This window comes from Centrocercus urophasianus, unplaced genomic scaffold (genome assembly GCF_019232065.1).
Source record: "Centrocercus urophasianus isolate 14NV4802_14NV808 unplaced genomic scaffold, USGS_Curo_1.0 seq_17, whole genome shotgun sequence".
Taxonomy (NCBI): domain Eukaryota; kingdom Metazoa; phylum Chordata; class Aves; order Galliformes; family Phasianidae; genus Centrocercus; species Centrocercus urophasianus.
This window is the reverse complement of record NW_024884722.1, coordinates 13,705,510-13,717,858: the sequence shown is the minus strand read 5'-3', so window position 1 is coordinate 13,717,858 and position 12,349 is coordinate 13,705,510. Positions and strand designations below refer to the sequence as shown.

Here is a 12,349-nt window from a genome sequence, read left to right as displayed (position 1 = left end):
GCAATAAGCGCAGGTATAATATTGTCTATACTTGCATCTAGCAATAGTTGTGAAAACACTGCTTTAAAATTTCATAAAAACATAACACAACAAAATTTTAATTTAAAGTTGCCTAGTTATGTTCTTTATATGCTCTCCTTAGACAGGAACAATTCTAAGAAAGATATTTCAAGTAGGCTTGCTGTTTATTATTCCTTGTAACTATTCCATTTGAACTTTATATCTCAATCAAGTGTTCAGTTGAAATAGGTAAAAATTGTAAGAAGATGTTTTACACACAAATACAGAACAGCAATTTACAGTCTGTTTTTTTCAGTAACCTTGCTAAGAACTGGCTTGAGTGCTTAAATGATTAATGCTATGATTTTCATTAACAACATAAATATTATAAAGCAAAAATAAGTATATTTGTTTTGAATTTCCAAGCATGGACATTCTCCCACGCCAAGAGAATAATTCATTTTAGCTAACAAAAGCAAATTGAGCCACTGATGTCAGGGAAGGTTTATAATGGGACAAAAAAAATTATTTTCTGAAAGCTCAAACTCCGTAACATTATTCTGGTTTTAATTATATGGAAATATTGTGACAGCAGTAGGCAGAATCAGTTCCTCCATGCATAAAAGAAGGAGAATATACATATGCTAATTAAAAAAAAAAAACTCAGGTAGCAGAAATATAGGCCATTTAAGGAATGGAAAATACATCTATCTCAGTTAACATTTAGCAAAGATTATTGCTATCACAGATGTTTCTGCTGAAATCCTTCTCAAGCCACAGGGCGTAGCCGTCAGGTGAGAAAAAGAGCAAACATGAACTGGAGCAGATGAGTATGGGGGCCATCGCTGCTGTTGTCTGGCAAATCTTACTCTTATATCCAATTCAAGCCAATCAAAACTGGACTAATAACAGGCAAAATACCTAGGAGAATGCTGGCTTAGCAAAATGCTTTAGTATAGCTGCAAACCAACAGTGTTCATGAGATCTGGAACACTTCTACTAAACCCAAAAGAAAGAAATATTAAAAATAAAGCAATACTGCAACAAGCTCTCATCAGGCTTTAAGCAGGATAACTGAAATAACTCCTGTACAGACTCAGTCCCTATGTTCACAGCAACTGAAGTCATGCCCATTCTATGCATCTCATGACACTATACCTCTGGAAAGGACAGGTCAAGAGATATGAAATAGTCCAACAATGCAAACAAAATCACAAGATTACTGTGCTTTGTCACCTTATCTTGAGCTGTAACTACAAGACGTGATCGTACCAGAAATACTGGGCTATTTAGGAAACATCTAGGGCCAAACTCAGCCAAATTGCTCAATAATGACTTACTCTGAAGATCTTAAGATCCAGAAACAGTGTATGAAAAGAAAGAGAACTATCAATATTATGTTAAAAGATAGTTTCAAATTTCCACTCTTTTAGTAAGAATTACTAAGGAAGATACTTACAGCTTGACATATAATTGGGTATTTAATGCGATTGATTCCACCAGCAAAAACAGCAAAGGTAAGAGCAGTATGGAAACAAAAGTTGAGAAGCATGTGCCATCCTTTTCTACTTATTCGGATTGTACTGTTGAAAAACAACATTTAAAGATGAAAAAAAAAGAAAGCATACCTATTATGAAAATTAAACTTTGGAAAAATGATTAGTGTGATAGAATTAAATTTGCTGATTGAATACTTATTCAGCAATATGCCATTAGAATTGTCTGATTTATATAGCACTGAGGTCAATAATGGAGGATGTAAAAAGGTTCCTACTGACTTAAAGGTTCCTCCATAAAATCGAACATCAAAAGAAGAGTGATAAAAGCAAAAGGTTTATTGCATAACTTCAGATATGCATAACTTTAACAAGACATCTCTAAAGGAATAAATGCAAGCTGAAGATCAGAAGTCATTGCATTAAGTTCACTTAATTAATATTTAGCAGCTGCTACAGTACAATACATTCCTACTCTCATTTTAAATTGCTGATGTTCTTTAACAGAAGTATGCTGTTAAAATGGCATTTCTAAAAATCTTTTATATAAAGGAAAATGCAAAAATTTTCTAAAATCAAGATTTATAAGTCAAAGTAAGTTTCTTTCAACCAATGACAATTGCCAAATATTTCAACAAAATGTCTCAGACCCCAGTGCCCTCACAACAGCTGTGTGCCAGACAGCAATTTGACAGTGCATGTGGCTTTATATGGAATTGTCAAGTTAGAAACCTTAAGAACTGTACTCAGACATTTAGACATACATCTCAGGAAAGATACACCTTGGTAAAGGTTGAAGCAACCTTTCTTTTCTTCGTGATTTCTCTTGTCTAAATCACGCACTACCATCCAGCAACAATTCAGATCATTTTTCCTTTCAGTGAGGGTTAGAAAAATTGCAGTATCTCAGCATAACTCTGATCATTCTAACACAAGTGCTTTAAAATGGAATTCTTACCTGTGATGGACAATGTAGGTGATAATGGAAGCAAACAGGCACAATAACATAACTGCAGTACATGCATATACCACAGGGTGCAGAAACTCCCCTGGGTACTGGGGAAAAGACAGCACTGTCTTAAAATCCTACAGAGAAAACAAAATGATTTAACATTGTTAGGCATGTGTGAAACTCTGAGACTTCATTTCAATATGTCCTGTCATTTCTAGCTGCTTCCTCTCTAGAGCAGGAAAATAAGATGATGAACTTTTTATGCAGATAGTGTTCATGAATTTACAATGACATCAGACTGCTCCTTCCTCATCTGCATACACTTTGCAAGAGAAAAATTAACCTTTTTGTACAAGCAGACATATCTTAATTAAAAAAATAAAATAAAAAAAACCTGAAAAAATATACAGAATATTACATCTTGCCAGTTTTAGTAATATCTGTTCCTTCAGATAACAAGAACTTCATGCATGTATTTTACTAGGGTATTAAGTACAAAACATCAAATTACCATAAAGTTTCTAAATGGCATACGCACAATTTCGTAAGAACTGTAAGAAGGAAATGGAAGACCCGAGAATACACCCAAAGTATTGACTGAGCAGCTTCTGTACTCTAATTCAAATATACACTTCCATATTCCCAGTAGATACAACTCCCTCTAACTCAGTGAGCCTCGTATTTAGTTGCAAATACTCTGCGCCTGTATCAATTTGAAAACAGTTTGACAGCTGTATTAACAGGAAAGTAAAGATCCATGTGTTCCTTCTTGAGCTGCTAGTGCCTAGTGACAATTCTTCACGAAAAAAGTAATGGAAAACATTAGTACCTTTATAACATCGATCATATCATATTTCCATTCTAATGTACCAGATCTCACAAGTAAGAAATGATGGAAAACTAGATCTGCACGTAGGATGGATGGAACCAAAAGAAAATTGCTGCGCTATGAATCATTGTAGAATGGCCTGGGTTGAAAAAGACCACAATGACCATCTGGATGTACTGTTTTCTACATTCATATTAACATTCCTGAGTACATATAATTATTAAGTCAGGGGACAAGGTACAGTGCAGTTTACGTATCTAGTAGTCATTATTTTTCTTTATAGTAGCTTTTAAGTTCCTAAAAGTGATTGTACTGGGTTCTCCAGATGTGTATTAATTTCAGACATAAACAGAGCAGCTTACAACATATATAAACAAGACTGTAAAAATGAACAAATAACATAAACAAGATGATTAGTAGGCACTGTAACATCCTTCCACCACAGAATACCACAGTACTCCTTCAGGTATTGTGTGTCCCTTAGTTTGAACCCATCAGTTAAATTTGCAGTCACTTGTCATGCTCATAAATACACTCACAGCCCTGCCTGGTACACCAGCACTCAATGTCAGTGATGGAATCATCTGTCACATAGGTATTCTCACACTGTCTCCTAATGTTTCTTGCTACTCTTCCCTCAACTACCACTGTTAGAGAAGAGAAAAAGAACTCTCCATTTGGTGATTTTGCCTGCAGAAGAATAAAAAACAATCAGCATCTTTAAGCTAATTCCATTTAAAAATATTTATTTATTATCTCTTTTCTAATCTTGCACAATTAAGCAGTAAAAATTTTGGGTGTCATAATGTGTTATTGCCAACAAAGAGTAGTCTTTTCAAGGATTTTGCACGTAGAAAACTGATTTCATTATAAATATAACAAATTCAACTTGTCTGTTTTTTAACAATAATTAAATCTTTTGGATCTGTCTAACTCCCTTGAGCAATCCTCTGGGGAAAAACAGCATTCAGAATACAAAGTTTTTTGGATTTTTTTAAACACTCTATGCAAAGCAGCATTATTGTACATTATGTTTTAAAAAGACAAATTTGCCCATTTTACTGAGCTCCTCATAGTCTTCATCGCTTTTACCCCATACCACAAAGAATGGAAGATTCCTTAAGACAATAGAAAACAAGAGCAAACAGAAAGAAAAAGCATGAGTCAGAGGCCCATTTTGTTATAAAGTTAAGGCGTCTTGAAGAATATAAACCTGGATTTTTGTTCCCAGTGCCAGCTACCTATGTATTTTACCACAGAAAAATATGTGTTATTCAGAGTAATTTAGTAAAAAGCAGATGTAATCAAAGGAGAAAAGAGTAAAATATTGCTCTTATGAATATATTCACTCCAAGACTTTGTACAAAAGATTGGCACATTCAAGAATATTCTGAGAAAGACCAGTAATCTTTTGGGGGAGTTGGTTTCAGTATCATCCAGCAGGGTTACATGTGCCGGTTAGTTCAGAAGTACGTGCCAACTGAGGATTTCAGTGAAGAGTGTGTGCCTCTTTGTCAGGTCTCTGGCTGGCAGCAGAGCTTGGAAACCTAGGTCTTTATGCCAGGAAGCATTTACATACATGCAGAGGAATCTCATTCCAGCAAATTTTGAGGATGTACCACGCTAAATATTCATTTCATGTCTAGCTGGTAAACTTTCTGGATCTCTTTCATAATCTTCAGTGGTTACAGTCACCTCAAATCTCTTCTGGAGATGTAGATGCTTACACACAAAATTTTTTTAAATTTGATTTTTAAAACTCTCTCTTTGCAAGCAGCCTGATTTTTCAGAGTAATGAACCACTTTTCCACAGCCTGTTATGAGAAAACCTTGTGTTTTCTGGGGGTTGGATGGAAAATTATGTCCATCTTCCAAATAACATCTCTGCAACACTTCCCTGACTCAACAGTTAATTTCTCAAAAGACTCAGGCTATTTAACTGGGAGTAATCCTGAAATATGAAAGTTTAAAATACTGTTTTCAGAACTGAACTTCATCAACAGGCAAAAGAAATTCCGCAACTGTCTCCAGTCACACTGAAAATACTGAAAATAAAGGTTTTGAGGCACTGCGATCTTTCTAACTTGGAGAGATTTAAAAGATTCAGGAAATGCTTGTAAAACAAAGAGAAAAATCCTTTAACTTCTTTGCACAATCTCTTTGCCTGCTTTTTACTTTCTCATTCACACAGTATTTCAAAGGTTTGCTTTCAGAATAGTTTCAAATATCTTCTGACTTTGTCAGTTTGATCTCCTCAACCCTAATTATCTCAAATAGCCATTCACTGAGTGTTGCAAAAACACACAATGAGAAAATTAAAAAAAAAGATAACCCACCTAATGTTTGAAATAAGTAGATTCGACAATGAAGGAAAGGAATTTATGATTTTATGTTTGTTCAACCTATCTCCAGGTTTACAGTTAAAAAATGCTAATAATAATAATCCATTTTATCTTAATTGAGAAGTAGTGTTACATGTTACAGAGGTTTAAGAATTTTGCTAGTGTTTATTTGTCAGATTTGAGAAAATTACTATTGACAAAGCAGTCTTGTCAGGGGAAAAGGATATGTTGTACACAATTACAGTAATACCCATCACTATTGAGTTGCCATTCTGTTCTAAGAAAAATGAAAGGAAGAACAAAGGACGTTTGTCAAAACAAATTTAGCAGATTTTGAAGTTCAGTGTTGCTGTTAGACATTTTTGTTATCTCCTACAGAGTTCTACTCATATATATATACTATGGCTATAGGGCACTACACTGGTTATAACACATACAGAAATTATCTTGAAAAATTAAAATCTTGATATACAGCTCAGTTCACAAAAGAACATAAATACAAACTATTTATACAACAAATATTTGTAATTGGATATACTGCAGCTTCATTACATATAAATTCATAATGTTACTCCAAATCAGAATGCCATGTTGGAGAGATTTATAGTTCAGTGCCCTGGAAGGTGCTGGCCACCTTCCAAAAGAACCTAGAGTGTGAGTGTCTTCCACCTACAGGTAACAGAAGTAAAGGCAAAATAAAGAACAAGTCTGAACACAGAGTGAATGAAGGGAAAGATAAGAATAAACTCAGGAGCTTTATTTTACAATATTTTACTCTCACCACTAAGACATACCATCCAAAAGTTGACCTCAGAAAAGATGATGCTATGTTATACCTGACATTATTGTTTTATTTCCATCCATTGGCCCAACTCAGAGCAGCATGAAAGTGTGAGACCAGTGTGAAGAAAAGAGCTTGTATTTCCTTTCCAATTCAATCACCAAACTGCATTCTCTCTCACTGACATTCCTAGAACAACTGCCATATAGAGGAATTCAAAAGGTCTACATGAATCCTCTCACTTCAAGCATGCGCATGCTTATTAATTATCAATCATAGTTGATAAATCCTTGATTACTGCCTTTTTATAAAAGGACTGTACAAAATCTTTAACTCTTTTGTGGTACGTAAGCAGAAACAACTTTAATAAAAGCAACTCAGTGAACTTTGTCTTTCTATTTAAAAAGATGATGAACAGCAACAATGAATCAGAGTATGAGCCATAAAATGGACAGCCAGATTAAATGAGGCTTCTATTTCATCTTGTTCCACAGCAGAATGCATTATTCTGATAGCAATGTAAACCTTCAAGTTTCTTTATTGCTGCTCTTCAGTTTACACCCACTGCTTCAGCTTACTGCCATTATCTCAAAACATAATAATCGATTATGAGTTTTTATGGTCTAATAGATTTGAGAATTAAAGATTAAAAAAAAATAACATTAATCATGACATTGTGGCTAATTCCATTGGCTACAAGTCATACGCTATTTTCAACTTGCTGCAAGTTTGTATTTTAAAATATATTAGGCACTTAGGTGTAAATTAAGAAGATACACATAGGCAATTTGTACTGTTCATATTATAAATTAATAGCTAAAAAGAACAATGATTTTTTTTTTTTTTTTTTTTTTTTCCGTTTCTGGCATGAGAATTGAACTGTCCAGAAAAGCATAATTCATATTAGAGGAAACAAACCTTAACTTTTTGCCACAAAACACTGATAAACAAATAACATACTTGAATGAAAACGATTAGATAAAGTAAAGCTACAAAAGTTTCCAATAGTGGTTCAGAAAGACAGCTACTGGAAACATATTTACATGTATACAGACATGTATCTGCACACGTGTATGCACATATAAATTACATAAGGTCAGGCATCTTTTCTCTTAAAAGTGACTGTGAAATACGAGCTAGGCAACATCACATCATTTGCTGCCATATCAATTTCGAAGAAAATTCTATTTTCTTGTGTTGAACAGATAAAAATGAAAGATTTACACAGGAAAAAAATGCGAAGTTGAATTACTGTATCAAAATAAACACTAGACCTAAACTGAATTACATATCAGATACAAAAGCTGCATTAAAAGGTGCCTTGGCTGCCTTTACAGTTGTGGAAAACCCAAACTCATCAGAGAAAAATGTGCATTCAGCTTTAGAAACCAAAAATTAGTTGTGATTCCTACATCCATATACCATTTTTGCAAACAAAATGGAACCATGGAATTGGTTATTTGGAGGCAATTAGTGAAAGTTTAATAACTACTTGAAGTTTAAGAACAGGCTGAACCCAGCCAGCGAAGAAGCCATTTTGGGTGTGGCACCTGCAAAGTCAACAGGTGCTTTCTTTAATGAATTTAGGAAAGCACCCTCAAAGCAGAATTGTTTCACATTCAGGGAAACAAGTGGGTGAGTTGTTGAAACAAGTGGGCAAGTTGAAAAAACGCAACTCCTTGGAGCTGTAGAAAATGAGGTACATTTGATGTCATCAAATCTTAGGAACAGCTCTTACATTCTGAGCAAGTCCGGAATGGGTGAAAAAATGTTTAAGTAACTCTGAGAGAAATAGGTTCTTACAAAGCGGACGATAATATCCGCATTTAACTCGTGGGTGCTAGAGCTTTGTGCTATGATTGGCTGCCATCTGGGCTCCATCTGACAGCAGCAGATTGGTATTCTCAGCACACGTCCTTGCAATTCCTGTCGCCTATGTTTGCTGTCCCTTACACATACACACAATACAGTATTTACTCAACTATAAACATTTCTGTAACACATACAAGCAGTGTCTACGGTGCAGTTATGCACCAGTGTTCAGGATCAGTCTGGCATTAATAACACATATATCTATTTTTACAACTGGTTTACATTAAATTATTTAATGGTGCAAATATGTTTTCACCTACATATATTTGAAACCTTTCCTTTTTTTTTGTTTGCTTTTCTTTGTACCCTGAGTAGTAAAACATACTATTACTACGTACATGATCTCTCTGCTTTCATGATGGTAACTTTCTGTTAAGCAGAATAGTTAAATAACTGCAATGGGAACTGTGAGTGTGACTAAGAACAGATTAAAGCAGGCTGATGGCTTAGCACTGCACAGAAATATTTTTCTTCAGCAGCAATTTAGCAAGAGGGCTGTCAGCATCGCTATACTAACTAAAACTCCTTCAAGATCAACACAGACAGCAGTGTCCTTACTTAGGAGAGCAGAAGATGTTATTCCTTTCCATTTATTAAATGATTCAACATTGCGGTATGCCCGCAACTAATTAGTATGATCAACACAGTGCAGGGCAGGAACAAAAGCAGACCAGCCTCTGAGATGTGCTGATGTAAAAGCACACAGGAGTATACATTTTTAAACGCTGTCTTATAATTTATAACCATAACATACTAATCATTCCTTGATGAAATTCTCATTTCTAAGATTGAATTTTAATGCCGTTTCTGATTAGGCCTGTCTCTGGATAGTAAAGCTGACCAGCAGGTTTATTCACTTACTAGCAGTTAAATAACTTTCTTTCTTTAAGGCTGCCTCATACGAAACATCATAGAAGACAGAAGGTCAGTTATTAGCATGTAAGAATTATACAGCTACATGTAAAAAGAACATTTTTGTATGACAAAATAGAGAGAAATATAGGTACAATTGCTAAATCATATACTTACCATTAGCACTGCAAAGTTACTGAAGTGAGTACTCTGAATGGTGGTAATATTGCCTGCAGAACTAATTATGTGGCACCCTTCTCCCCACCAGCCTCCATGTCCATCTAGAAGGTCAAAATCCCAGAAGGCTGCAATGGGGTCTATACCCCGTGCAAAGTGCCTCAACCCTATAGTAAGAGGGCTGGTGAGGTTTCCAAAACTGCACCCATCTGCAAAAGCAACAAACTGTATCAGAGATATGGAGTGGAAAACCCTGTACAGATAAATGTGTAAAGAGATCAGATACAGCAAACTATGGGGGGGGGGAAGCAAAAGACATACACTTTGAATGGTCAAAATCAAAAACAGTGTACACATTCATAAAAGTTTGCAGGAGTTTAAATAAATCTGAATAACATTTCAGTCTCACAGTGTGTACAGACGATCTAACCAACCTTCACAAAACCAATTTTTTTTGTTTGAGATTTTTCAGTTAGAGCCAATGTTACACTACTGCCCATGAAACTGCAAAAATGGCATAGCTTCATTGTGTGATTAATAGTTCAGACAATACTGCACTTAGAAAGTCACATTTAAACATTTTTTTAACATTAACAGAAATGAGTGCACTACTCAGAATCAAATAAAATTACTAAAATTGCCTGGGTGAATAATTAATCAAATTAATGATTGACTAGCATATATGATACATCACACCTAGACAAAAGCCTTTAACAACACCTATTTTATGTTCACTGTATCGGAAAGTATACTGGTAAGTACTGATACATGCAACAGGGCACCACTCCTTCCCAGACCAGCTTATCTTTATCAGTCTAGCATGTTAGCACTGCAGTTTTCATTGGAAAGAAAAGAGTAAAACAAGGTTCCTTCCTATAGCACTGTGCTTTAAGAAAAATGCTTCTGTAACAACACAGTCAAAAAATAGTAACCCCAAATTTGCATTCTAGTCATACAGCAATTGCATTTCTTTATCTGCAGGAGAATTGGAATAAAATCATGCTGATAGGAATAAATTCAAACATTTCTGCTAAAGACAGACTGTTCCCAGCCTCTCAGCATACAGTACACTCTACTCCTCTATTCTCTATACAATCAAGTAAACCTTAGCTTTCAGAGTAAAGGAAATAAAGCATAACATTTCCTCACCTATTTTAGCAAAAACAGCTGGTGTGGCAACCGTCCTACGTTTCCCATCATCTGCAAGATTTGATGAGTTTCCTGTGCTGGGAAAGAGTTTTCCATTCCGAAAGACAATAAACTGTAGCTTGCAAGTTGCGTTATCAACAGATTGCCAGGCTGAAGACTGAGAGAAGACAGACTGTGGCAAATGAACTGAAGCTACTGCTACAGCATTCTGTACAATGAGAAAAAAAAAGAAACATTTAAAATGCAAATCACAACAGGGTTGCTTTCATGATGTTTTAAACTCCTGTACAAGAAATGTATGCTGCCTTCCTTTTCCAACAGACTGGAAGCAACCAAAGAAGCACGAGCTGTAACCATGGGAATAGGATTGGTACAGTGCATATTAAAAGGGAAAACGTTTTGATTGAATGTGTGAGTCTATATGGTCAAGCTCCCTGCTGCAGAGGTGAGAATGGTTCTTACCGTGCCTGCTAGAGGGTCCATCAACACTGCAGATCTGATTTAAAGAGACAACCTCTACCAGGTTTTCTCCTTTGCTTAAAACAGAATCAGACAACTTACATTAAAACATTTCACTGAAAGGGTACTTAAGGAGTATTAAAATATTTTTATTAATACAAATAAAATAAGTCAGTAGAGAACTAGAAATGAGTATATAGCACATTTTATAAATACATTTTTCTCTCTTCTTATATGGAAAACCAGTTAACTCTGTGATATAGTAACCCAGGATTAAAAATCTTACAAGCATTAATGTAACAGAAGAAAATAAGACAGCACTGAGAGAAAATGAATGAAGACTGTCAGATCGCTATAATGGCTTTGCGTCGTGATTGTGTTATACACCCTTTTACAAGCAGATAATTCCCTTACAGCGTATTTATAAAACAGACCAAACATTATGTTCTGAGGGCTTCACTCATCAAGCATTTCTTTTCCCTGCCCAAGTATAAAACTAATCATTAAAGGGTGAGTTATTTACAAAGACAAACAAATGATGAGCGATGGGAAAATAAACAGGGAGTCTGTCCTGAGCCTTGAAGTGAAAAGTGTATGTATTTAAAAACAAACAAACTACAAAATGTTCTAATTTGCATTTCCCCCAAGGGCAAAGTATAGCTTCTGTGCACATAATTTACATAGATTATCACACAGTTTACTCACAGTACATGTGCACTACCTCTTTGAGAAGTAAAACCAATATTCTTCACCACAATGTAAAGAAACTTAGCATTAATATATGTCCATATGCTAGGATAAATACACATGTGAGAGATAAAAGACACAAGGTAGATCAGCAAACTAAAATATTGGAAGCACCTAGTCACCACGCAGCAAGTATGGGAGAAAAGTGTGAGCAGTCTGTAATGTCACTGGGATGTTTGAGTAAACACATAAAGGCTGAGTATAATTTTCTCTTTATTATCATATATATTTTGGAAAAATTTTGCTGTTCTAACAAAAAAAAAAACCCTCTAAAACAATAAATTTTTTCTTAAGTATTCAGAGTGGGCAAAGACACATTAAAAACAAACAGGAAAAAAATAGAAAATAGCAACACCACATTTCTACATTAGATTTTAAAATGACTGTGAAGGCTTTAATTGGAATTAACTGAGCTAAACATCAAGTACTTGTCCTCAGATTGTTTCCAATGTCTAATTCACTGATTCTAAAGCTGTCATAATTGGCTTTGTCTCACGCTTCTGAAAGAGACATATTTCCCTCTATGATATCCCAAAGTATCTGTGTAAGCTGAATCTCCGATGATGCCATTTTAGCAATAATTTTGTTATTAATAAGTATGTACAGAAATTTTTAGTAGTGTCATTTGTCAAACCCCAAATCTCTGCTGACTTATCTGGAGATTTACAGAAGTATAAGAGAAATTATACTGTG

At 35.0% G+C, this 12,349-nt stretch overlaps 1 protein-coding gene across 4 annotated transcripts in view; it reads right to left on the bottom strand.

Moving 5' to 3' along the window:
* LOC122160220 (adhesion G protein-coupled receptor A3-like) overlaps positions 1-12,349 on the bottom strand; it is a 252,456-nt gene that overhangs the window by 39,634 nt on the left and 200,473 nt on the right. For all 4 annotated transcript variants that reach the window (XM_042818574.1, XM_042818573.1, XM_042818575.1 and 1 more), the window contains exons 13-16: positions 10,451-10,658; positions 9,302-9,510; positions 2,455-2,582; positions 1,460-1,583 (exon numbers count right to left, since the gene is read on the bottom strand). In XM_042818574.1, the coding sequence (XP_042674508.1) occupies positions 1,460-1,583; positions 2,455-2,582; positions 9,302-9,510; positions 10,451-10,658 (669 nt within the window). The remainder of the gene's footprint in view (positions 1-1,459; positions 1,584-2,454; positions 2,583-9,301; positions 9,511-10,450; positions 10,659-12,349) is intronic.